The sequence below is a fragment of the Bubalus bubalis genome, chromosome 10, assembly GCF_019923935.1.
Source record: "Bubalus bubalis isolate 160015118507 breed Murrah chromosome 10, NDDB_SH_1, whole genome shotgun sequence".
Taxonomy (NCBI): Eukaryota; Metazoa; Chordata; class Mammalia; order Artiodactyla; family Bovidae; genus Bubalus; species Bubalus bubalis.
The window spans coordinates 61568442-61592962 of record NC_059166.1 but is presented as its reverse complement, the minus strand read 5'-3'; the positions used below and the strand labels follow the sequence as shown (position 1 = coordinate 61592962).

At 37.2% G+C, this 24521-nt stretch overlaps 1 protein-coding gene across 6 annotated transcripts in view; it reads left to right on the top strand.

Annotated features, from left to right (window-relative positions):
* PDSS2 (decaprenyl diphosphate synthase subunit 2) overlaps nt 1-24521 on the top strand; it is a 284208-nt gene that overhangs the window by 34189 nt on the left and 225498 nt on the right. For 4 of the 6 annotated variants that reach the window (XM_025294671.2, XM_025294670.3, XM_025294669.3 and 1 more), the window contains exon 2: nt 20518-20568. The exons of the other annotated variants lie outside the window; for them this stretch is intronic. In XM_025294671.2, coding sequence (XP_025150456.1) covers nt 20518-20568 — 51 coding nt within the window. The remainder of the gene's footprint in view (nt 1-20517; nt 20569-24521) is intronic. 6 annotated transcript variants of the gene reach the window in all.

The following is a 24521-nucleotide window of genomic DNA, read 5'->3' as shown; positions in this document are numbered from 1 at the left end:
TGGCATCCAGTCCCATCATTTCATGGCAAATGGATGGTGAAACAATGGAAACAGTGGCAGGCTTTATTTTTTTGGTCTCCAAAATCATTGTGGATGGTGACTGCAGCCATGAAATTAAAAGACACTTGCTCCCTGGAAGAAAAGTTATGACAAACTTAGACAACATATTAAAAAGTAGAGACATCACTTTGCTGACAAAGGTCCATATAGTCAAAGCTATGGTTTTTCCAGTAGTCATGTATGGAAGTGAGATTTGCACTATAAAGAAGACTGAACGCTTTCAAACTGTGGTGCTGGAAAAGACTCTTGAGAGCCCCTTGGACTGCAAGGAGATCAAACCAGTCAATCCTAAAGGGAATCAACCCTGACTATTCATTGGAAGGACTGATGCTGAAGCTGATGCTCTAATCCTTTGGCCATCTGATGCAAAGAGCTGACTCATTGGAAAAGACCCTGATGCTGGGAAAGATTGAGGGCAGGAGGAGAGGGGGTGACAGGATGAGGTAGTTGGATGGCATCTTTGACTCGATGAATATGAGTTTGAGCAAACTCCAGGAGATAGTGAAGGTCAGAGACGCCTGGCATGCTCAGTCTCTGGGGTTGCAGAGTTGGACACGATTGAGTGACTAAACAAAAACAACAGTGTTCATGGGATTCTCAAGGGAAGAATACTGAAGTTGTTTGCCATTCCCTCCTCTGCTATCTGAATATTAGGAAAGAATTAAGAATAATTCTTACCTAACTTCCTACCAGTATCCTTACTTTCCTACCAGGGAAGTCTGCATGCTTCTATTAGGACTAACCAAAAGAGAAAGCACAATTGGGATTTGGGGATGAAGTTGAGGGAGGGAGAGAGTGGAATCTTGAAAAGATGCAGAAGCAAGTATTTCTGAGCAGTTGGGGCTTGTTCGTTGCATCTTATTTAAGGAGTCACCTATTTTATCTGAATCTCCAGCTGTGCTTTAGAATGTTAGCAGGGCCTAACTCCAAGCCAAATTGTTCTGTAAAGTTATAACTTAGTTTGATTTGGAGAAAATTTGCTTCATGTTTGCCATCCCCTTTGCTCTACAGCTGTTACTTTCTGCTCTGTTTCCTGATACTTCTTTCTATTGGCAGTGTTTTCTGGAGCCATGCATTCTTTGCATGAGTTATTCCACAGCCCTTTTCTAAGACTATGGTTGAACTCCATTTTAGGAATAATTATGTAGAGTTATATTCCAAATATAGTGCATTTTGACTTCAGGAAGACCCTTTTAGGATCAAATTAGAACAAAATTGTTATATATTGGCCATAATGGAATAGAAGTCCCACTGGGGTTTCCAGCCTTATAAGTCTCCCCAAAATAGATCTGAGTATGATCACTAAAGACTTCTGTATCAGCAAATCTAATGGATTTATTTTAAAATGTTTCTGTCCTAATTATTGACAGTTTTTTTCTTGAAAAACATTCTTTACTTGATTTTATTCTTTCTACCACTCCTTCCCCCCTTGGCAGGCTTTTCCAGGTGATTAAATGTTACTATGCCCTCTTAACCACCCTATTCTCTCTCCAGTTTATCCCTTCTGTATCCTTCACTTACTACAAACTGTATTAGTCTAATCTATCCGCCTGGCCTCCCTCCAATCTACTCCCCATATTCCTGAAAAACTCAAAAGTAGATGTCAGCATAAACATTCCATGTTCTCAAATAGGAAATCTCAACATCATAAAGCACTGATTGTCCTGTGTGTGTGTGTGTTAGTCACTCAGTCGTATCTGACTCTTTGCCACCCCGTGGACTGTAGCCGGTGGAATTCTCCAAGCAAGAATATTGGAATGGGTTGCCATTTCCTCCTCCAGGGGATCTCCCTGACCCAGGGATTGAACCCCGATCCCCTGCATTGCAGGCAGATTCTTTCCCATCTGAGCCACCAGGGAAGCTGATTCTCCCATGCTAATTTACAATTTAAAGTGGTTTCAATGAAAACACTTGAAACATTAATCATAAAGTGCGTGCTGAACCCTGATTAACACTGAAGAAGAAGAGCAATGAAAAGGGGATTAGCCCTTCTAGATATTAAGACATACTATGAAGTTTCAGTCAGAGCAATGTAATACTGGTGCATGAATTGACAAGCTAATAGAGCAGAATTGAAAATTCAGAATAAATTAGAAAGTATAGTAACTTAGGATATGGTAAAAGCAGTATCTTATTTGAGTGGGAGTAAGGATGAACTCTAATAACTGGTATTGGTATAACTGTGTAGCCATCTGGAAAGAGAGTATGTTAGGTCAATACTTGACATTATATATTTGGATAAACTCCAGATTGGTCAGAGATTTAAACATAAAATGTGAAATGATGGGAGAATTTAATTATAACTTTAGAGTTATAAAGCTTTTCTAAAATTATGACTCAAAATCCTAAGCTCAAAGTGTTGGTTTATTTGCCTTTAAAAGATCTACATGACCAAAGTCCATGAGTAAAGTCTGAAGAGAAATGCAAGATTCATTGCAACCCCTATTAAAATTCCAATGACAGTTTTCATGGAAATAGAATAAACAATCCTAAAGTTTATGTGGAACCTTAAAAGACCCCCATATAGTCAAGCAATCTTGAGAAAGAATAACCAGTCTGGGGCTATCACTTCCTGATTTCTAAACTAAATTACAAAGCTGTAGTAATCAACACACTATGGCACTGACCTAAAAACAAGCACATCAGTGAATGGAACAAAGTAGAGACCCTAGAAATAAAACCATATATCCAGGGTCAATTAATTTATAATAGAGGAGCCAAGAATATACAATGGGGGAAGATGCCAAGAATATACAATGGGATTAAAGTTTCTTTTAATAAATGAGGTTGGGAAAGGGATGGCTACATACAAAACAATGAAACATGGACCATTATCTTAACATACACAAAATATCAACTCAGAATGGATTAAAGACTTGAATATAAAATCTGAAACCATAAAATTCCTAGAAGAAAACAGGGGATAAATTCCTTGACATAGGTCTTGGCAATGATTATTATTATTTTGTTATTTGACACCAAAAACAGGCAAAAAAAAAAAAAAAAAAAAAGCAAACAAAAAAACCCAAGTGAGACTATATTAAATAAAATGCTCCTGTACAGCAAAGGAAATCATCAACAAAATGAAAAGGCAACCTACTAAATAGAAGAAAATATTTGCAAACTATATATTTGATAAGGAATTCTAAAATATGTTTAGAACTCATACACTCAGTGGAAAAAACAATCCAATTAAAAAGTAGGCAAAGGATCTGATAGACATTTCCTAAGAAGATATGCCAGTGGCCAACAGGTACAAGAAAAAGTGTTTACCATTACTAACCATCAGAGAAAAGCAAGTCAAAATAACAGTAAAACATCATCTCATACCTATTAGAATGTCTTGTATCAAAAAGATAAGAAATACGTGTCGGTGAGAATATTGGTGAGACTTTTGCAGTGTTGGTGGAGATGTAAACTGGTGCAGCCACTATGGAAAACAGTATGGAGAGTACTCACAGAAACTGAAAATAGAATACCATATTACCCAGCAATTTCACTTCCAGGTATTTCTCTGAAGGGAATAAAATCACTATGTCAAAAAAAAAAAATCTGCAGCCCCCTGTTCATTGCAGCTATCTTTACAATAGCCAAGATATGGGAACAACCTATGTTCGTTCATCAGCAGATGAATGGATAAAGAAAGTCTGGTACACATGCACATAGACACTGAAATATTCAGCCATAAAGAAGAAGGAAGTCTTGCCTTTGTGAAAACGTGTATGAATCTTGAGGGCATTTGCTAAGTGAAATAAGTCAGAGAAAGGCTCATACTGTATTTTCTCAGACAGTGAGAGACAAATGTGTAATATCACTTGTATGTGGAATATAAAAGAAGAAGAAGGACTTACAAATTACTGAGAATAGATTGGTGGTTGTGAGAGGTGGTAGTAGTTTAGTTGCTAAGTTGTGTCTGACTTTTGCGACCCCATGGACTATAGCCCTTCAGGTTCCTCTGTCTGTGGGGTTCTCCAGGCAAGAATACTGGAGTGGGTTACCATTTCCTTCTCCAGGGGATCTTCCCAACCCAGGAATTGAACCCGGGTCTCCTGCATTGCAGGCAGATTCTTTACCAACTGAGCTACAAGGGAAGCCGCCTTGTAGCTTGTGAGAGGTGGGAGGTGGGCAAAATACTTGAAGGTGATCAAAAGGTACAGACTTCTAGTTATAAGATAAATAAGTCCTGGGGATTAACATATAGCATGATGAGTTAACAGTGCTGTATTGTGTATTTGAAAATTGCTAAGAGAGTAGATATTTTTACTTTTATTTAAAAATGCATAAAGATACCCACAAATCGAATCATGCTGTCTGCCTCTTTTTCTAATAACTTTAGTGGTTTTTGTTCCTCTGAAGATGGAGACTTGTAGGTAGCAGGGCCCTGGATGGCCTCTTTCTTCTGCCCTAACCACACAGCATGCTTTCCCTTGTTCTTTTTGCTTTGGCTACATGGGCCTTTATACTCTACCTCAAACTTACTGTGTTTGCTTCCATCACAGGGCGTTTTCTCATGCTCTTACCCCGGCCAGGAGACGTTGCCTAGATGAAACATGTTTAGCCTTTGACTCAACAGTACATTAACTTCCACAGAGATGTCTTCTTGGATAAGATTAGATTTGCCTTTTCCATGAATTAGTAGTGCCTTACCCAACTCCTTTTAACTCTGGTAATAAATGCAATTGTACATTCCTTGTTGGCGTTGTTAATGTCTGTCTCTCCCATTAGAAAAGCCTCATGATGGTAGGGACTGTGTTTACTTTGATTAGAGATGAAAAAAAGGAACCTATTTCATATTATTGTGAGGATTAAATGATGCATGCGATATGCTTAGCATGGTGCCTAGCATAGAAGCATGTAATGCTACTGGATCCTAGTATATATTTTGTTTTGAGTAGAAGGAAATGGTACCATTTGTGGATAAATTAAGTGAATAAAGTTTAAGGAAGAATTCTGACTCTTCTTGGCCAGAGATGGGATTACCTTTGGAGGGTAGTAGCTAGTCTTATTTGTAAAGTAATTAGCCTCCAATTAAAATAAGTAAATTAAAAAATAAAAACAAACAACAAAGAAATTAGCTTTTATTTCACCACTATTCTTGGCTCCTGTGTCTGTCAAACTGCAAGAAAGCAGCTTTTTTCCCAAAGTATTCTCCCCTTTTCCAGTTGCATTTCTCCCTTCCTTTATCTTTCTCAAGTAGGAGGTAGTTTCAAAAAAAATTCACAAAATAGAATTTTTCACTTGAAATCTGGAAAGTTGCACCTAGACTTGCAGTTCTGTATTTGTCATATCAATCCCAGTTGTAAAAATCAGGTAGAATTCAAGACAGTGGGATCAAAAATGATACAGCAGATAATTTCATGTTGTACCATAGGGGGACAGGTTTATTGTAAATCACTGGGATCATATTCCCTATTGTGTAATTTATAGTGGCTTTAAAGAGTTTTAAAACTTTTACTCTAGCTGCTTAGTATTTTCTTCCACTGTTCTCCACTTAGCATAGCCCTCATCTCAGTTCCTCACATTGTGAAAGTTGAATGATTATCTGAAGTGCCAGGTTTTTACTTTTCATATATTAAGTATGTAAATTTTCTTTTTGGTTCACTCCTTTGGTTTTTTTATGTTCCTTGAATGTTGCTTGCTGCCTTGCTTTCAGGGAATTGAAGTCCTTATGCAAAATGAGATATGGCATAACTAGAAAGCATTGTTTCCTGCCATTTTCCTTCACGGTTTGGAGAAGGATATGCATGGAGCAAAAAGCACAGATTTGGGGTCCGTAGGCTACTTGAGGTCCTCAGATCTGTTTTGCTTAGCTTTTAGAGTGAGTTGAAAAATCTGAATTTGCAGCCTTTTTTAAAAATTCAGAAAGTATGGGAAAAGTGGGCTAGCATTACCACTTGGCAGCAATTGACAGTGCTCTGTTGGTATGACAGAAACACTCCAGGCTGCTCTAGCTTTCTTCATCTTCCTGCTTCTCCCCAAATTCATGCCATGCTTCATTAATTTACATTTCTTGCCTGGCTTCTGGCTTCTTTAGGCTTTTGACATGTGACCCCAGGCACAGTGAGGTAGGACACTATTAGGTTAAGAGCAAGAGAGGCTAAAATCAATGATCTGCTAAAATGGTTCAGTTATATAGTCTCAGAGGTCTTCCATCCCTGTGGCATCCTGATCAAGGGAGTTCTTGGTCCCTTCCCTGGTAAATGAGATTTTTAAAAAAAATGGTGATGTCTTGTAGAAATAAGTTTAGGATGATTAAATAACCATTGAATAAGAACAGGATTGGTTTTACTGCCAGGACTGTTTTCTGGAGCTGCCTGTAATTCTTATATGTTTGTCAAAATATGTACCTGTTGATGAAAATGTTTTGAGTTTACTAATTTTTTCAAGAAATGCTTTTAGGGGAAATAACTCTTAACAAGGTGATAAATTAGTGAGTAGCCTAGAAAACCAAAAATTCCTCATACCTCCAAAATTCTAATTTTTTTCATCCATTTTTTCCCATTGTGATGAAATATACATAACATAAAATTTACCATTTTAGCCATTTTAATGTATATACTTCACTGATGCTAAGTATAATCACATTGGTGTACAGTCATCACCACTATCCACTTCTAGAAATTTTTCATAATTCCAACAGAAACTCTGTACTTATTAAATAATAACTCCTCACTCCCATTTTCTTCATGCCTGGTAAACTCTACTCTCCTTTCTGTCTCTATGAATTTGCCCATTTTGAGTACCTCATATAAGTGGCATTATACAATATTTGTCTTTTTCTGTCCGGCTTACTTCACTGAGCACTTTTCAAGATTCATCCATGTTGTAGCATGTATCAGAATTTCAGTTTTTTTTATAAATGAGTAATATTCTATAGGAATAAGTTTATGGATATACCAGATAAGTTTATGGATATACTAAATTTTGTTTATTCATTTATCTATTGATGGATCAAAACTCTAATCTTTTGACTATACTGCACCTTCCTTAGTGGCTAAGTTGTAGGGTAGATTATTTTTATTCTTCATCCTCACTGGCTTCTTGGGTTTCTTTCTCTCAAATTGCCCCAGGAAGCTTGCACGTCAGCATGACTTTTGGTTATTGTGACCCCAAAGCAATTGTGCTCCCTTTGGCCATTAATGCAGCTGTTGTATTATGTATATTCTGACCTTATCCTAACCCACTGTTTTGCTTAATTCTAGGAATATAGTAATTTCTGACTTGGTTCTATATGACTGTGGGTTCTTTTCTTGTGAATTACACCTTCTTCCTGCAATTCTTTAGATATCTAGAAGGCTTAGCTTTCTGGTCTCAACTGTGTATATTCACTAACTGTGTGAGTTTAAGCTACATTATTCTTAATTATGAAATGAAGGGTTTTAGAGCAGAGATTTCATATTTCTTATCAATGATATGTTATTCAAAACATGCTACTTGCTTTCATCCTGGTGGTAAAAGTAAAAATTGATGGAAATCCATTTAGGTGTCTTGTGAAATAAGTAAGATTATATATCAGAAAGTACTTGGTAAAGGTGGTTTTACCATGATTAAGACTGACTGTAAAAAGAAAGTGCTTGGTAAAGGGTGGTTTTACCATGTTTAAGACTGTAAAAAGATTTCCATGCAAAGCAGTTAGAAAAGTTTAAGAATTAAGTAAGGAACATAAATCCTTATTGCATAAATAGGTGGGGCTGTCTAGTATGTCAGAAGGTAATGAGTTTAACAATAGTTAACTGAGTCTAAGGGCAGGAAGACAACAGTATGTTTTTTGAACATTTGAAAAACCAACTGATAATGCCTGTTTTGTGCAATTGGGCTTCCCCCATGGCTCAGTGGTAAAGAATTCACCTGCAGTGCAGGAGCCACAGGAGACTCAGGTTTGATCCCTGGGTTGGGGAGATCCCCCGGAGGAGGAAATGGCAACCCACTCCAGTATTGCCTGGAAAATCCCATAGACAGAGGAGCCTGGGGGGCTACAGTCCACAGGGTCGCAAAGAGTTGGACACGACTAAAGTGACTTCGCACATTGGACCATAGTGAAAAAATTTGCTATTAAGTCTACTTTTGTGAGGATTTATATCATAACACAGAATTGGAATTTGGACCATTTCAGCACATTTCTAACTCTTTGATGCTGACCCAAAAGTTACTAACTTTTATTACTTTTGTTTGGGCTGTCTTTGAGAAGAATTCCTGACTTGATATACATGATGATATTAGAGAAGCAAGGAATCAGTCAAAAGCAGATCCTGATAAACTGATAATGTAGGTATAGATGAGTAGTTTGCAGATTTTCAAATCTCCTAGATCAGTAAATTTTTAAAACAAATCAACCAAATAACTTGGGAATCATTATGGTATTGTCAACTTTTTAATTCATGAAAAAAAAATTTTTAAATATTATCTATTATCACAATTTCACAAAAGAAAAAAGATTCTAACAATAAAATATAGGAATTATCTTACAATTAAGGACAGATTTTAAATAGAACAACACATTATATTACTGTTTTTTTATGCATCACAGTAGACTTTTGGTTATGAATCATTGTTTGGGAATTACTGACATAGATATTTCTGAAATTTAGAGGAAAAGAAAATTATAATTGCCTGGACTGACCAAAGGTGGAAAGGATGGTACCAGTGAGAGCAGTGTTTGGAAAAGGAAGTTTTCAGGGAGTGAAGAGGAAACATACATTGGTTTTAGATACGCTGAATATCCATGTTGAAGTTCAGCGAGCAGTAAAACAGATTAGACCTAGAGATGAAGATTTAGATATTTTCACTCTTGAGATGATAGTAACAACCATGAAAATGGGCTAAGTTTCCTGAGGGAAATGGGTGAATTTAATTCAGATGACCATTATATCTACTACTGTGGGCAGGAATCCCTTAGAAGAAATGTAGTAGTCATCATGGTCAACAAAAGAGTCCGAAATGCAGTACTTGGATGCAATCTCAAAAACGACAGAATTATCTCTGTTCGTTTCCAGGGCAAACCATTCAATATCACAGTAATCCAAGCCTATGCCCCAACCAGTAACGCTGAAGAAGCTGAACGGTTCTATGAAGACCTACAAGACCTTTTAGAATTAACACCCAAAAAAGATATCCTTTTCATTATAGGGGACTAGAATGCAAAAGTAGGAAGTCAAGAAACACATGAAGTAACAGGCAAATTTGGCCTTGGAGTACAGAATGAAGCAGGGCAAAGGCTAATAGAGTTTTGCCAAGAGACCGCACTGGTCATAACAAACATTCTCTTCAACAACACAAAAGAAGACTCTACACATGGACATCACCAGATGGTCAACACCAAAATCAGATTGATTATATTCTTTGCAGCCAAAGATGGAGAATCTCTATACAGTCAGCAAAAACAAGACCAGGAGGTGACTGTGGCTCAGATCATGAACTCCTTATTGCTAAATTCAGACTGAAATTGAAGAAATCAGGGAAAACCACTAGACCATTCAGGTATGACCTAAATCAAATTCCATATGATTATACAGTGGAAGTGAGAAATAGATTTAAGGGCCTAGATCTGATAGACAGAGTGCCTGATGAACTATGGATGGAGGTTTGTGACATTGTACAGGAGACAGGGATCAAGACCATTCCCATGGAAAAGAAATGCAAAAAAGCAAAATGGCTGTCTGGGGAGGCCTTACAAACAGCTGTGAAAAGAAAAGAAGCGAAAAGCAAAGGAGAAAAGGAAAGATATAAGCATCTGAATGCAGAGTTCCAAAGAATAGCAAGGAGAGATAAGAAAGCCTTCTTCAGCGATCAATGCAAAGAAATAGAGGAAAACAACAGAATGGGAAAGACTAGAGATCTCTTCAAGAAAATTAGAGATACCAAGGGAACATTTCATGCAAAGATGAGCTCGATAAAGGACAGAAATGGTATGGACCTAACAGAAGCAGAAGATATTAAGAAGAGGTGGCAAGAATACACAGAAGAACTGTAAAAAAAAGCTTCATGACCCAGATAATCACAGTGGTGTAATCACTCATCTAGAGCCAGACATCCTGGAATGTGAAGTCAAGTGGGCTTTAGAAAGCATCACTATGAACAAAGCTAGTGGAGGTGATGGAATTCCAGTTGAGCTATTCCAAATCCTGAAAGATGATGCTGTGAAAGTGCTGCACTCAATATGCCAGCAAATTTGGAAAACTCAGCAGTGGCCACAGTACTGGGAAAGGTCAGTTTTCATTCCAATCCCAAAGAAAGGCAACGCCAAAGAATGCTCAAACTACCGCACAATTGCACTCATCTCACACGCTAGTAAAGTAATGCTCAACATTCTCTAAGCCAGGCTTCAGCAGTACATGAACCGTAAACTTCCAGATGTTCAACCTGGTTTTAGAAAAGGCAGAGGAACCAGAGATCAAATTGCCAACATCCGCTGGATCATGAAAAAAGCAAGAGAGTTCCAGAAAAACATCTATTTCTGCTTTATTGACTAAGCCAAAGCCTTTGACTGTGTGGATCACAATAAACTGTGGAAAATTCTTCAAGAGATGGGAATACCACAAGACCTGACCTGCCTCTTGAGAAACCTATATGCAGGTCAGGAAGCAACAGTTAGAACTGGACATGGAACAACAGACTGGTTCCAAATAGGAAAAGGAGTACGTCAAGGCTGTATATTGTCACCCTGTTTATTTAACTTACATGCATAGTACATCATGAGAAACGCTGGGCTGGAAGAAGCACAAGCTGGAATCAAGATTGCTGGGAGAAATAACAATAACCTCAGATATGCAGATGACACCACCTTATAGCAGAAAGTGAAGAGGAACTCAAAAGCCTCTTGATGAAAGTGAAAGTGGAGAGTGAAAAAGTTGGCTTAAAGCTCAACATTCAGAAAATGAAGATCATGGCCTCTGGTCCCATCACTTCATGAGAAATAGGTGGGGAAACAGTGGAAACAGTGTCAGACCTTTTTTTTTGGGCGGGGGGGTCCAAAATCACTGCAGATGGTGATTGCAGGCATGAAATTAAAAGACGCTTACTTCTTGGAAGGAAAGTTATGACCAACCTTGATAGTATATTGAAAAGCAGAGATATTACTCTGCCAACAAAGGTCCGTCTAGTCAAGGCTATGGTTTTTCCAGCGGTCATGTATGGATGTGAGAGTTAGACTGTGAAGAAAGCTGAGCCCCGAAGAATTGATGCTTTTGAACTGTGGTGTTGGAGAAGACTCTTGAGAGTCCCTTGGACTGCAAGGAGATCCAACCAGTCCATTCTAAAGGAGATCCGTCCTGGGTGTTCATTGGAAGGACTGATGGTGAAGCTGAAACTCCAGGACTTTGGCCACCTCATGCGAAGAGTTGACTCATTGGAAAAGACTCTGATGCTGGGAGGGATTGGGGGCAGGAGGAGAAGGGGACGACAGAGGATGAGATGGCTGGATGGCATCACTGACTTGATGGACATGGGTTTGGGTGAACTCTGGGAGTTGGTGATGGACATGGAGGCCTGGCGTGCTGTGATTCATGGGGTCGCAAAGAGTCGGACAAGACTGAGCGACTGAACTGAACTGAACTTCCTGAGGGAAATATGTACAATAGATAAGGCAAAGGTTAAAGACTCGGAAACCAAACTGCTTGGATTTGAATTCTTACTTTACCAGCTGTGTAACTTTAGTGACAATACCTTATATTGTTCTCTTGAGAATTAAATGAGTTCTAAGCATTATATAAAATGCTTAGAATATTGTTTGGCAGCTAGTTAATAAGTGTTGGCTATTGTTATTTGGTAGCAGCTCAGTGGTAAAGAACCCCACCTCCCAAGCACAAGACACAGATTCGATCCCTGGGTCATGAAGATCCCATGAAGAAGGAAATGGCAACCCACTCCAGTATTATTGCCTGGGAAATCCCTTGGACAGAGGAGCCTGGGGGGCTAAAGTGCAGGGGTCGCAAGAGTGAGACATAACTTAATGACTAAATAACACCAGCAAGTGGATTAAAAGGCCTGAGTAGTATGCAGTGAGTAGCGGCAGGCTATAGATGTTATGCAGAAATTGGATAAATTCTAAAAATCTTATTTTGAAAGCTATAGAGCTATGGAAGCAAAGAGAAGAGGTAAACTTAAATTCTAGAGATTCCTTCTCATGTGAACTGAGATAGCTAGCTGTTTGTTCCTGAGAGCAATTGCTAAGTATGGGCATGTTTTTAGGATTATTTTTTTTCCAGGCAGAGGGAATCCAGAGGGGAAAAGAGAAATCAGAAGAACTTTTAACAGTTGTGTGGGCTAGTTTGACAGATGGAAATTGAGATAAGCCCAAAATGCATAGCCTTTTTTTTTTCTTCACTGGACACTTGGGCTTCCCAGGTGGTGCTAGAGATAAAGAACCTACCTGCCAATGCAGAAGAGGTAAGAGACATGGGTTCGATCCCTGGGTCAGGAAGATCCTCTGGAGGAGGGCATAGCAACCCACTCTAGTATCCTTGCCTGGAGAATCCCATGGACAGAGGAGCCTGGCAGGCTACAATCCCTAGCATCGCACAGAGTCAGATACAACTGAAGTGACTTAGCACAGACACTTGCTAAGTGTTGGGGCAGTGTCAGAGGCTGGAGTTAGCCTGGTATAACTGAGCAAAATCTCTTGCAGTTTCACAATACTTAGACTTGCTAGGTTCTCAGACTTCTTGATTTCAGGACCCCTGTTCAATGCTAAAAATTATTGAATATAGCAAGGAGATTTTGTTTCAGTGAATTGTATTTGTTGATATTTACTGTATCAGAAATTAAAAAAGAAATTTATAATATTTACTAATATAAAAACAATAATAATAAACTCATTGAATGTTTATATTATTTATATTAATAAATAATACTAGAAAGAGTTAATTGTTTTATATTTTTGTAAATCTCTGGCTTAATAGCAGACAACGGAATATTCATATCTGCTTCTGCCTTCAGTTTGTTGGAAAGTGTTGTTTTGGTTGAAGTAAATGAAGAAAATCTAGTCTTACACAGGTATGTAGCTGGAAAAGGCAGAGAAGGCAATGACACCCCAGTCCAGTACTCTTGCCTGGAAAATCCCATGGATAGAGGAACCTGGTGAGCTGCAGTCCATGGTGTCGCTAAGAGTTGGACATGACTGAGTGATTTCACTTTCACTTTTCAGTTTCATGCACTGGAGAAGGAAATGGCAACCCACTCCAGTATTCTTGCCTGGAGAATCCCAGGGATGGGGGAGCCTGGTGGGCTGCCGTCTATGGGGTCGCACAGAGTCAGACACGACTGAAGCAACTTAGTAGCAGCAGAAGCAGCTGGAAAAAGAAGGAGTAATTTAATCATTTTTTTTCAGGTAGTTGAGTATTCTTCTTTGATCTTATGGCAGAACTTGACAGGTAGTAGTTTCTTAAGGGTTAGTTGCAGTGTGGAATCTGAAATCATTTCAATGAACTTTTGTATATTATTACATTAAAATCTATTGTTCTGTCTTTTATTTTGAATGAATATTTTACTCACCCATAATTTTGTACCATGCATTGGTCATTTGGAAATACTGGTTCACTGAGGTGTGCAAACCATTAGTACACAGTATAAAAACTCCACACATGTGTTAGTATCACCACTGATCTTATCTGAAAAGTAGTGAGGAGTAAGTATTGGAAAGCTGTCAAGGTTATGGTCCCTGATATGTTTTCTGCAATTCTAATTTTTGCCTGAAAGTTCTAATTTTATTGTTGGCAACAAATGCTGATATTTTTATCTTTTGAAGTAATAGGCTGATTGCACTCATTTTTGTTAATGTAGTCTCTACAGTTGTTTTATATATAGTCAGATACTGTGAGAAAGGACTTTTGTTTCTCACCGTGAGAGTACAGGATCTAGAATTGCTGCTCTGTATTAACAATTGGAAAACTGGACAGATACTTGAAACAATTGTCCTTACAGACTGGACAACTGGCAGCCTAACAGTCTGATTCCTAGAGGAATCAGAAGACGTGAGCTGTGCAATTGCTGTGGCTCTCTGCCTGGAGGCAGTTTCCAGCTTGTGGTACAGGAGGGAAATCCCAACTAGAACCCGATGGTATTGCTGAGTGGTGTGAGACACAAACTTCAGAGTTCGGGGAAGCCATGGTGGCTAGAATTTAAGGGTAATATACCATAGAGGAAGGAGTTATATAGATAAAGAACTCTAGAAATCCGTATAGGAGTCCCACATTCTGCACATTGGCTATGGTGAAATGCCATGATGTTGGGAAAGAACTGATTCTAGGAAAGAAGTTATTAAGAGCTGTAAACTGAACAAATTCCCAGTGTTCGTACAGAATCAGAAGTCATTTGGGTTCCCATCAGCAGAGTAAAAAAACCTCTCTGAATACATGGGAAATTCAGAGAAGACTTCAGAAGGGTCACCCACTTTGTAGTAGGACTAAATTCTAGAATGAAGGCTATTCTACACCCACCCTGAACAGAAGCCCCATGTGGATCAAATTGGTTTAGATATAATTTAACTGCCCATTAGAACAAAGTCCAATCCTCTTTTAACAGAATCTAACACTCAAGAATATAAATCAGCAATATTTAGCATACAGTAAAAACATTATAGACGTGTCAAAAATTGAGAAAATATAACTTACAACCAAATGAACAAAGTAAAGGCAGAAATGATGGAACTAACAGACAAGAATGTTGTAACAGCTAAAATAAATATGCTCACTTTAAAACAATGGTGTAATCTTCTAGCTGAAGTCTGTTAGAAAAGAAGAGCAAAGTAACCCCACAGTAAGTAGAAGGAATGTAAAAATAAAGATAAGAGCAGAAATCAGAGATATAGAAAATAGATAATAAAGTAAAAATAGTAAAGCCAAATGCTGTTTTTTGTATGTTTTTTTAAAAAGATCAATAGCCTCAGCAGTATCAGAAATGATATTGAGAAGAGTAGGTACAGACATGGGCAGTCCCCAGTTGGACATAAAGACAGGGTATTGAGTTATGGGGCAGCAAGAGAAGAGCCAAAACAAGGGCTAAGCTTCAAGAAGAGGAATGCCAGGTTTTCTTAGTGGAACCATTCTGAAATCAATTCCAGAGTATACCTATAACTTCTGACATTAGAGTGATGTGAGGAGAAAGTGAAGGGAGGCCAGGATGGAAGTCAGGGGGATCCATCAAGTCATCTATTGATATCAGTGTAAGTGGGAATGAAAGGAAAGGTGGGTGGAAACAGGGATAACTGATCGCTTAGAAGAGAGTATGTTTTGTTTGCACTGAATTAAAAATTCAGATGCTGTGAAAGCTTTAGATATGGTCATTTTCACTCTCAGATTTAACCTAGTGAATCAAGCCCAAGTTAACTTAAAATTGTCTTTAGTAAGAAAATGCCTGAACTTTTTTCTGTTGAGAACTTTCAGGATGAACATGGAAGTACAAATCAAGAGAAATGTGCAGCGACTTGTGTAGTTCCCTGTCTTCACCCCTCTATCCCTGCCTTTGAATGTGATTTTCAACGCTTAAGTATTTTACTGTTTGTTTTTTTCCCTTTGGTTTTGTTTTGTTGTTTACTATTACTTTTTACTGCTGCAGGTAGTAAGTGACCATTTATGTACCATAGGCTAAGTAGAAATAGTCAGAGAAAAGTTCTATTAGATAAATTTCAGGTGAAGGAAAATCAGTGGGCTGAATTTTCAGATTATTTTTAATAAGTGTAGAGTCTAGGGTTAATATTGATTTTAAAATTCAAACTTTTTAGCTGAGTTATCCTTTTTTTTTTTAAAGAAACTTACTTGAAAAATGGCTAAATTGCTTTTAATAAATTAATTATTAATGTGCCTGACAAAAGAGGAATGTCTAGATTCTTTTTCACCAAATGTTAAATGCTGGGTGTATTAGGTTGTAGAATGGTTTTGACTGCCTTTTGTTTTTGTACTTGTTTGAATTGCTTGAATTTTAAAATAATGAGCATGTATCTTTTCTCTCCCCAAACAGAGCTGTTAAAAAAAAATGTGCCTAGCACATAAAGAATGTAAATATTGACTAAATGAATAAATAAAATGGATTCTATGGGAAAATTAAGGGTAATATTTATTGTGTTACTATTATATTAGGTTCAGGTATAATGCACATTGGTATATTGGACATACTGGAAAGTAATTTTGTCTATAATTCTAGTTTGTGATGCACCTCCCCGGAGAAGGCAATGGCACCCCACTCCAGTACTCTTGCCTGGAAAATCCCATGGATGGAGGAGCCTGGAAGGCTGCAGTCGCTAAGAGTCAGACACGACTGAGCGACTTCACTTTCACTTTTCACTTTCATGCATTGGAGAAGGCAACCCACTCCAGTGTTCTTGCCTGGAGAATCCCAGGGACGGGGGAGCCTGGTGGGCTGCCGTCTATGGGGTCACACAGAGTCGAACACAACTGAAGCGACTTAGCAGCAGCAACAGTGTACTTAAAAATACCTGTAACTCCCTTAAACACCTACCCTCTTTATACAGCTATTGAAGGGAGAAGAGCATCAATAAAAATGTTTGCTTTCAAATGACTTCTATACTCTCTCTGTAATTTATTCCCCCCCCCCCACCACCCACCCCCCCACCAAAATAGAAGGTATTTCTGGCAGCAAGAGCTCTCTAAGGAGACTCTTCATCTTACTTCAGCAGACAGAGTTGTTTTAATACAAAAAGTTAACTAAAACATGCAGCCTGTTTGCTACTAGCCCAGGAGAGAAGATGGCTTGTCAGTTTTCAGTATCTTCTTTTACTCCCGTTTATCCTTATAAGTGATCTTTTTAAACTCTACCAATTTGTTTGTTTCTTATCTCTCTTGAGATACAGTAGTGTTGTGGACTCCCCCAGTTCATCACTGATCTTGTGAGTAATGAGATTTCTTTTCCAGTTGCCATGTTGTTCTTATCTCTTCTGCAAGAATAAAATATTTAAGCCCTAAATATAAAACCTGAACAGAAAGGAAGTTCTAAATTTCATTACAAATTATCTTTTCTTATGTATCCCCAACACCCCCTCCCCAAATCAGCTCAGGGAGCCTTTTTTAAAGCATTTTTAAAATATATATTTATAGCTAGAAATTATAAAAGCAAGTCTAAAAAAATCTTTTTTAGCAGTGATGGAATCCAGTTAGATTTTCTATTTATCACCAGATAGCACAAACTCAACTGTTATGCTTTAGATTTTCAACAAAGGATGCTAAAAGTGAAGGTAGACTTGGACCATACATGAGATGAGCACAATGTCCTATTTTTTTCCTTTTTAATCACACTATTAATTTTGGAATAATTTTAGATTTACAGAAAAGTTACAAATATGTTACAGAGTTTTTTATCCCTCATCTCATTTTCTCTATTGTTAACATGTAATACAAACATGGTACATTTGTCAAAACTAAGAATCAGTAGCAGTTCATTACTATTAACTAAACTCCAGACCTTTATTCAGATTCTGCTAGCTTTTCCACTAATGTCTTTTTTCTGTTCTGTGATTCAATCCAGGATACCACATTGCATTTAGGTGTCATGTCTCTTTGTCTCCTCTGCTCTTTGACAGTTTATCAGTCTTTATCTCTCGTAATTTTAACAGTTTTAAGGAGTAGTGTCAGCTATTTTGTTTATTATCACGTCTCAGTTTGGGTTTGCTTGATGTTTTCCTTGTGTAGACTATGTTTTCCTCGTGTAGTTTATGTTTTGGGGGGGAATGATACCACAGAAATAAATTGCCCTTCTCATCACATAATATTAGGGGTACATTCTATCAGTATGACTTACCATTGTTGATGTTAACCTTGAGTTATCTGGCCAAGGCAGTGTTTGCTAGGCTTTTTTACTATAAGGTTACCTCTATGCCCAATGCTCTGTTCTTCATAAGTCACTAAGTCCAGCCCATGCTCAAAGGAGAGGTATAATTAGAGTATCTGCATAAATTATTTGAAATTTTGTAAGGAAGATCTGTCTTTTCTCCCTCATTCATTTCTTCAATCATTTGTATCAATATGGACCTGTGAATATTTATTTTATACTTAGGGTTATAATTCCTTACTATGTTACTTTGCTGTTTGGGTGGTTCCAACTTGGCAGATGGAAGCTCTTTCAGGTTGGCTCTTAAGTCCCCATCCTTTCAGGTTTTTTGAAAACTTCTTTACTTTTTGGCACTGCAGGATGCTATGGGCTCATCTTGTATTTTCCCTACCTAGTCCTAGAATCAACCATTTCTCCAAGAAGCCCTGGTTCCATGGTTAGTGGTATTTATAAACCAATATCTGGGCAATGAATATGCTCATTGCTACTGGAATGTCACTGTTTCTAGGCCTTCTCAACAGACAGACCAAGGAAATACATGTATATATACTAATTCTCATATATATATATATATATATATATCACATTTGTAGTTATTTCTGTATCTTTTCATCTGTATATTAAGCTAAACATCAGTTCATACTGATAATGCTAACTAATCCCGTACCATAGAATTGTTTTAGCTTTCCCCTTTTGTTTATCTGAACTTTTTAGCCTGGCTTCCACCGTCTGTCATCCATCTCCTTATTTCTTCAACTATGGCATACAGGTAAAGCAGTTTCAGAAATGTTAACGTTTACCACTATAAGAACAACCTGCCAACTAGAAAACTGTTTACGTACAGTTCCTTTTTCTTCTACCCTTTTTGTTTCCAATCAAAACATGATTTTCCAAAGTAATTTTAAGTCAGCTCCTTCCTTTTTTTTTTTTTTCTTGTACCCTTTTCAGTGAGATTATGTCTGCATTCCATCTTGAGGTCCCCAGCCTCTTGGTTGATTTTTTTTTTTAATGTGCATATATTAAAGTTCACTTTTTGTGTTGTAGGGTTCTTTGTGCTTTACCAGATACACAGTATCAGGTATCCACCTCTCCAGAATATTTCCTCCACCCTAAAAATTCCCATGTGCCCCTTTAGTAAACTGCTCCCCCACTCCCCCCTGTTTTTCTGTACTTTTAGTTTCACCTTTTGGAGAATGTCATATGAAGAGATTTGCATAATATGCAACCTTTCAGGTCTGCCTTTTTTCACTTAGGAAGATGCATTTAAGTTTTATCCATCTTATCTGAATCAGTAGCTTGTTCTTTTTTATCTCTGAATAGTATTACATTGTATGGATGTCTCACAGGTTGTTTGTCCATTACCCTGTTGAACAATATCTTGGTTGCTTCCAGTTTTTAGTGATTATGAATAAAGCTGCTGTAAAAACTTACATACAGATTTTTGCATGAACATGTTTTCATTTCACTTGGGAAAATAACTAGAAACATGACTGCTGAGTTGGTTATATGGTGGGTATATGTCTAACTTGGTGAGAAACTGCCAGACTATCTGAAGTGGCTGTTAACATTTTGCATTTCTGTCAGTAGTAAATGAGAGTTCCTGTTGCTCTGCATCCTTTCCTAGTGTAAGTTTTAATAGTGTCCCCTTTCACTTTTGATAAGTGTCCTGGTTTGTATGATAAGCAATGCAGTGTTAAGTAAGCATAATGACATATTCTGTCTTCTTATGTTTTGTGACTCTCTTTGTGAGGAATTTTGGTGACTCTGTTGAGTCCAGTGTATTTTGTTGTTGTTGTTGAGAGAGATGATTTTCCTCATTAGAAGCATGATTTTAGATCTTATAATTTCAGTAATTGTGGATTAAGGAATAAATAGGTAAAGGAAATCAGAATTAAGTAATTCAGTTGGCTAAATGGTTGACATTGTGTAATGATGCCAGTCTCCTTGTGAGCTTCCTCGTTGTGATATCACTCTTCTAGTCGTCTATTCACTTTCTTTAATGGCACCCACAGGCAATTCTGTGCATTTTTTTTTACTTTTAGTTTTGCAGTCTGACCATAATTTGGACCTTTCTAATATCTCAAAGGATAGAGAAAATGAAATCATTACAGCTTATAATGTAGTTCTGTATCAGACTTAAGGTTGAAGCCTCTAGGGATAGATAGCAGAGCCAGAAAGCCATCTTTGTCTGTGGAACATCTGCATAGTAACTGTGGGTACCCGTTATCCTCCAGATCTTTATGTCTCAGTGTTATTTTAATTTTCATATTTATTCTTTGGATTCCAGATTAGATATGTTGGTTAACCATTGGCATGCTGCATATTAGCTTTATCTTGAAGCCAAACAGAGCAAATAACGCTTTTCTTTCTTTAAAAAATTTCTACCGTCAGATCTCTTTACTTACTCTTTCTTATTATACAGAAATAATGGTGTCAGTAAAAACAAAGGTTAAAGATTTGCTAAGAAAATTTATGAGCATCTCATTTGTGGTATCTACCCAGGGTCTCTAGAGACAATTCATTTAAATGAAAATTGCTTATATTTCTAGAAATCCAGGCTGCTGCTTCACTTTGTCATGCAAGGGAGAATTCTGCTCACAGGTCAGAGGCCACAGGTGTATCTACAGGCCTGTCATCTCATCTTTAGGACCCGCCAACTAACCTTTCTGATCTTTTTCACAGGTGGTGGAGAGAAGATGGGGAACAATGCAGTTTCCAGATGTCAAGGTCTAAGTAGGTCAAGTCAGACCCTCTTTGGGAATGTCTAGTCCACAGTGGTCAGGATACCAAAGCATATTGCAATGGTTAGCAGAAAATTGACAAGCCCATCAGAATTATTTGAGGAGATGGCAGTTTGTGGATTAAATTGCTCCATTAGTGATTTTCCTTTCCTTAGATTGAATTCAGATATAAGATTCCTGCATCTACTACTATGGGAAAAAGATAAAAGGGAGAACCCTAACTTTGGACTTCCCTGGTTAATTTTTATTCATTTATTTATTTTTATTGAAGTATAGTTGATTTACAATGTTGTGCTAATTTCTACTGTATATCAAAGTGATTAAGTTTTATATATGTATTTACATATATATACATTCTTTTTTATATTCTTTTCCATTATGGTTTATTACAGGATATTGAATATAGTTCCTTGTGCTAAACAGTAGGACCTTGTTATTTATCCTGGATTATTTTAAAATTTTCCATTGCTTTAGATCTTGAGGAAATATTTGAAGGTTTCCTTTATTAAAAAGTGATTGCTGCTTAATGTTCTTTCAAACTCAGAAAATCACTTATGGTGAAAGTAAAAAATTAAGCTTTTGAAAGATATTTCTTCTTGATTAAATGTGATTCGGATAGTTTCAATGTTAAAGATAATAAACCCAGCATTTTGCTCTGTCTGAATCTTGAGAGCACCAGGCATTTTGGACAAATCAGTTAACAAGTTGGGCCTCATTCTTTCGTAAAATGAGAAAATTTAGACTAGTGAGCTCTTGGATACCTTCCAACTCTATAGTATGTAGTCTTATGACATGAGTGGCCATATTAGATTTTACCCCAAAATGAATAATTACCAAATAATGTCAATGATTTAAATGTAAACCTAGCCCTGCTGTGAGCCTTCATAAAACACAGAACAATGTTTACTGTGTTCAAATGACATTTTAATATAGGATCAACTTTTTAGTTTTTGTTTTTTAAAAATCTATATCCCCAATTATAATTGTTTAAAATTATAATCTTTCAGCATGTATCTAATATGCATGAGGTTACTTGTCTAATTTACAGATATCTTTTGTAAATTGTTGTGATTCCTGTATATGGGAATTCAGAAGAAAAGTTCAGCACCAGATTTTTCCCCTTGTGAATATATATAGCTATTTCTTAGTTTTTAAAATGTGTTAGAGTTGATTTTCGAAGAGGAAACTTTGCAGCTGCCTTTTCAAAGACGCTATCTTAGGGGACAGGCTAGAGAATGAAGAGAGTGGGGAAGGGAGGTTAACCTCACCTTCACTTAATGTGAAGTTCCAAGGTAGATGTTCTGTTTACTTAAGAAGCAATAAGACATTTAAGTATTACATATGGTTTTCTGGAGACTTTTACTGTGCCTTTCATGGGCTATCTCTTGTTCCAGTAAGCCACCCTGTTAGATACTTTAAGCAGTGTATTTTTGCTGATGTGTACAGTAGTGATTTTTAAAGATGGAATTGGCAACACCTGGAAACTTACAGATTTGATGAAATTTCCAGGCTATATAAAATTGCTGCTGTGAACTTAACATGTAAAAGAGCATTATAACGCTGCATCCGTGAATGCTTGGCCTGGTGTGGTTGTCTGTTTCTTGGAATGGACACAGAGAAAGAAATTAAAAGGCACAAATAAATAAATTAGCTTTCTCTTTTTGTGTCTTCATCAAACCAGCATTTGCAGAGATTCTTCTGTTCCACCTCTCTTTATAGTCCACCAAACATTTCATATTTGAAAGACTGTATGAAGCTTACTCCTTTGATCCCTCCTCTTTGAAAGGATTCCCAAATGCCAGCAATCCTCCTAGTTAAGTTTTCATTCAACTTTTCTTTTGTTTTGCTTCATAATTTAGTGGTAAATTACAGATTATTTGTTTTTTAAAAGATGTTTCAGCGTGCAGATTTGAGCTTTTAATTTTCTTGGTTTCACCGTCCTATAGTAAAAATTAGTCTATCTGGCATTAACTGAAACTTCCTCACTGAGTACACATGCAACAACAACCTAACATAAAGAATAATGATAGTTGGTTACAGCCGTGACCCTAAGGCAGTGCAAGATACCTAAATATTGTCTGATTTATTCAAGAAAGATAAGATCACATCAACTCAATTTGTTGTACATTTCGTTCCAATTAATTTGACAAGTACTGATCTATGTTTAGTGAGTGGATATTAACCAGACCGCCCCATTCCCTAGTCTAAGAGGGTACAAGCGTGTTTGTTGTGTTTTATGTCAACTCTGCTGTAGAGATGGTCTGTATGAAAGATGTTTTTAATTAAAAATTCAAGAAGGTAATACTGGCACCCTTTATATTAGGATCATGTTCTGAAGATTTCTCAAATCTTCAGTTAGTCAGTTCAGTCGCTCAGTTGTTTCCAACTCTTTGTGATCCCATGGACCACAGCATGCCTGGCTTCCCTGTCCATTACCAACTCCTGGAGCTTGCTCAAACTCATGTGCATTGAGTCGATGATGCCATCCAACCATTTCATCCTCTGTCGTCCCCTTCTCTTCCCGCCTTCAATCTTTCCCAGCATCAGGGTCTTTTCTAATGAGTTAGCTCTTTGTATCAGGTGGCCAAAGTATTGGAGCTTCAGCTTCAGCATCAATCCTTCCAATGAATATTCAGGATTGATTTCCTTTAGGATTGACTGGTTTGATCTCCTTGTAGTCCAAGGGACTCTCAAGAGTCTTCTCCAACACCTCAGTTCAAAAGCATCAATTCTTTGGCTCTCAGCTTTCTTTATGGTTCAACTCTCACATTTCAAATCTTTCCTCCCCTCAAAATGGTCGAAGGCTAAAAATAGAAAGAGATGGAATTCAGAACTCAGTACTCCTCTGGAAAGCCTCACTATAGCAATACTTCCTTCTAACCATTTACATTCCTAGAATTTTTTTTGAAGATTCATTTGAGCAAACTTTTACTGAGCGCTCACTATATATAAGATAATGTAATAGGAAATAAACAACAGGGTCAGGAATGAAGGGAAATAGAACTATGCTATTGATAGTTTTATGGCTGTCAAGGACTTCACACTCTTAACAGTTCCTTAAATTAACTTTCAGGCCTATAGTTATAAATCTGGAAGAGTTTTGGTATGTTTTATTTTTGAAATTTGTTTGAGCATTTTGCAGCAGTCAGCTGGAAAGCACCAGGGAGGGGAATGATCTATTCAAAAGTCCAGAAGTGCGTGTGTGTGCTATCTTAATATAGTTTTATTGAGATATAATTTACATATGATAAAATTCGTCTTTTAAAGAGACTAGTTCTTTGAGTTTTGGTAAACTCACAGAATTGTACAGCCATCGCCACTTTCTAATAATTTTATAACATTTTCATTGTTCCCGAGAGAACTGAACTCATTAGTGGTCTAATACTCCACCATCAACCTGAGGTGACCGTTAATCTGGCTTCTTTGTTTATGGATTTGCCTATTCTAGATATTTCATGTAAATGGAATTATAGAATATTTGTGTTTTTGTGTCCGGCTTATTTCACTTTGCATAATATATTCAAGGTACATCTGTTTTGTAGCATATATTAATACTTAATTTCTTTTTATGACCAAATAGTATTCTGTTATATGGATTTGCCACATTTATTTATCCATCAATCAGTTGCTAGATATTTGAGTGTTTAACTACTTTTTTGCTATTACAAATAATACTGCTGTGTACATGTGTATGTAAGTTTTTATATAAGCTGTATGCTCTAGTTTTGCTTGGATCATATGCTGACTTTGTTTAACCTTTTAAAACTGTTTTCCAAAGTGACTATATAACTTTTCAATTCTATTATCAGTGAGTGAGGGTTCTAGTTTCTCCATACCATCATCAACACTTGTTCTCTCTTTTATAATTTTAGCCATCCTAATGGATGTGAAGTGGTATATCACTGTGGCTTTAATTTGCATTTTCTAAAGGGCTAATAACATTGA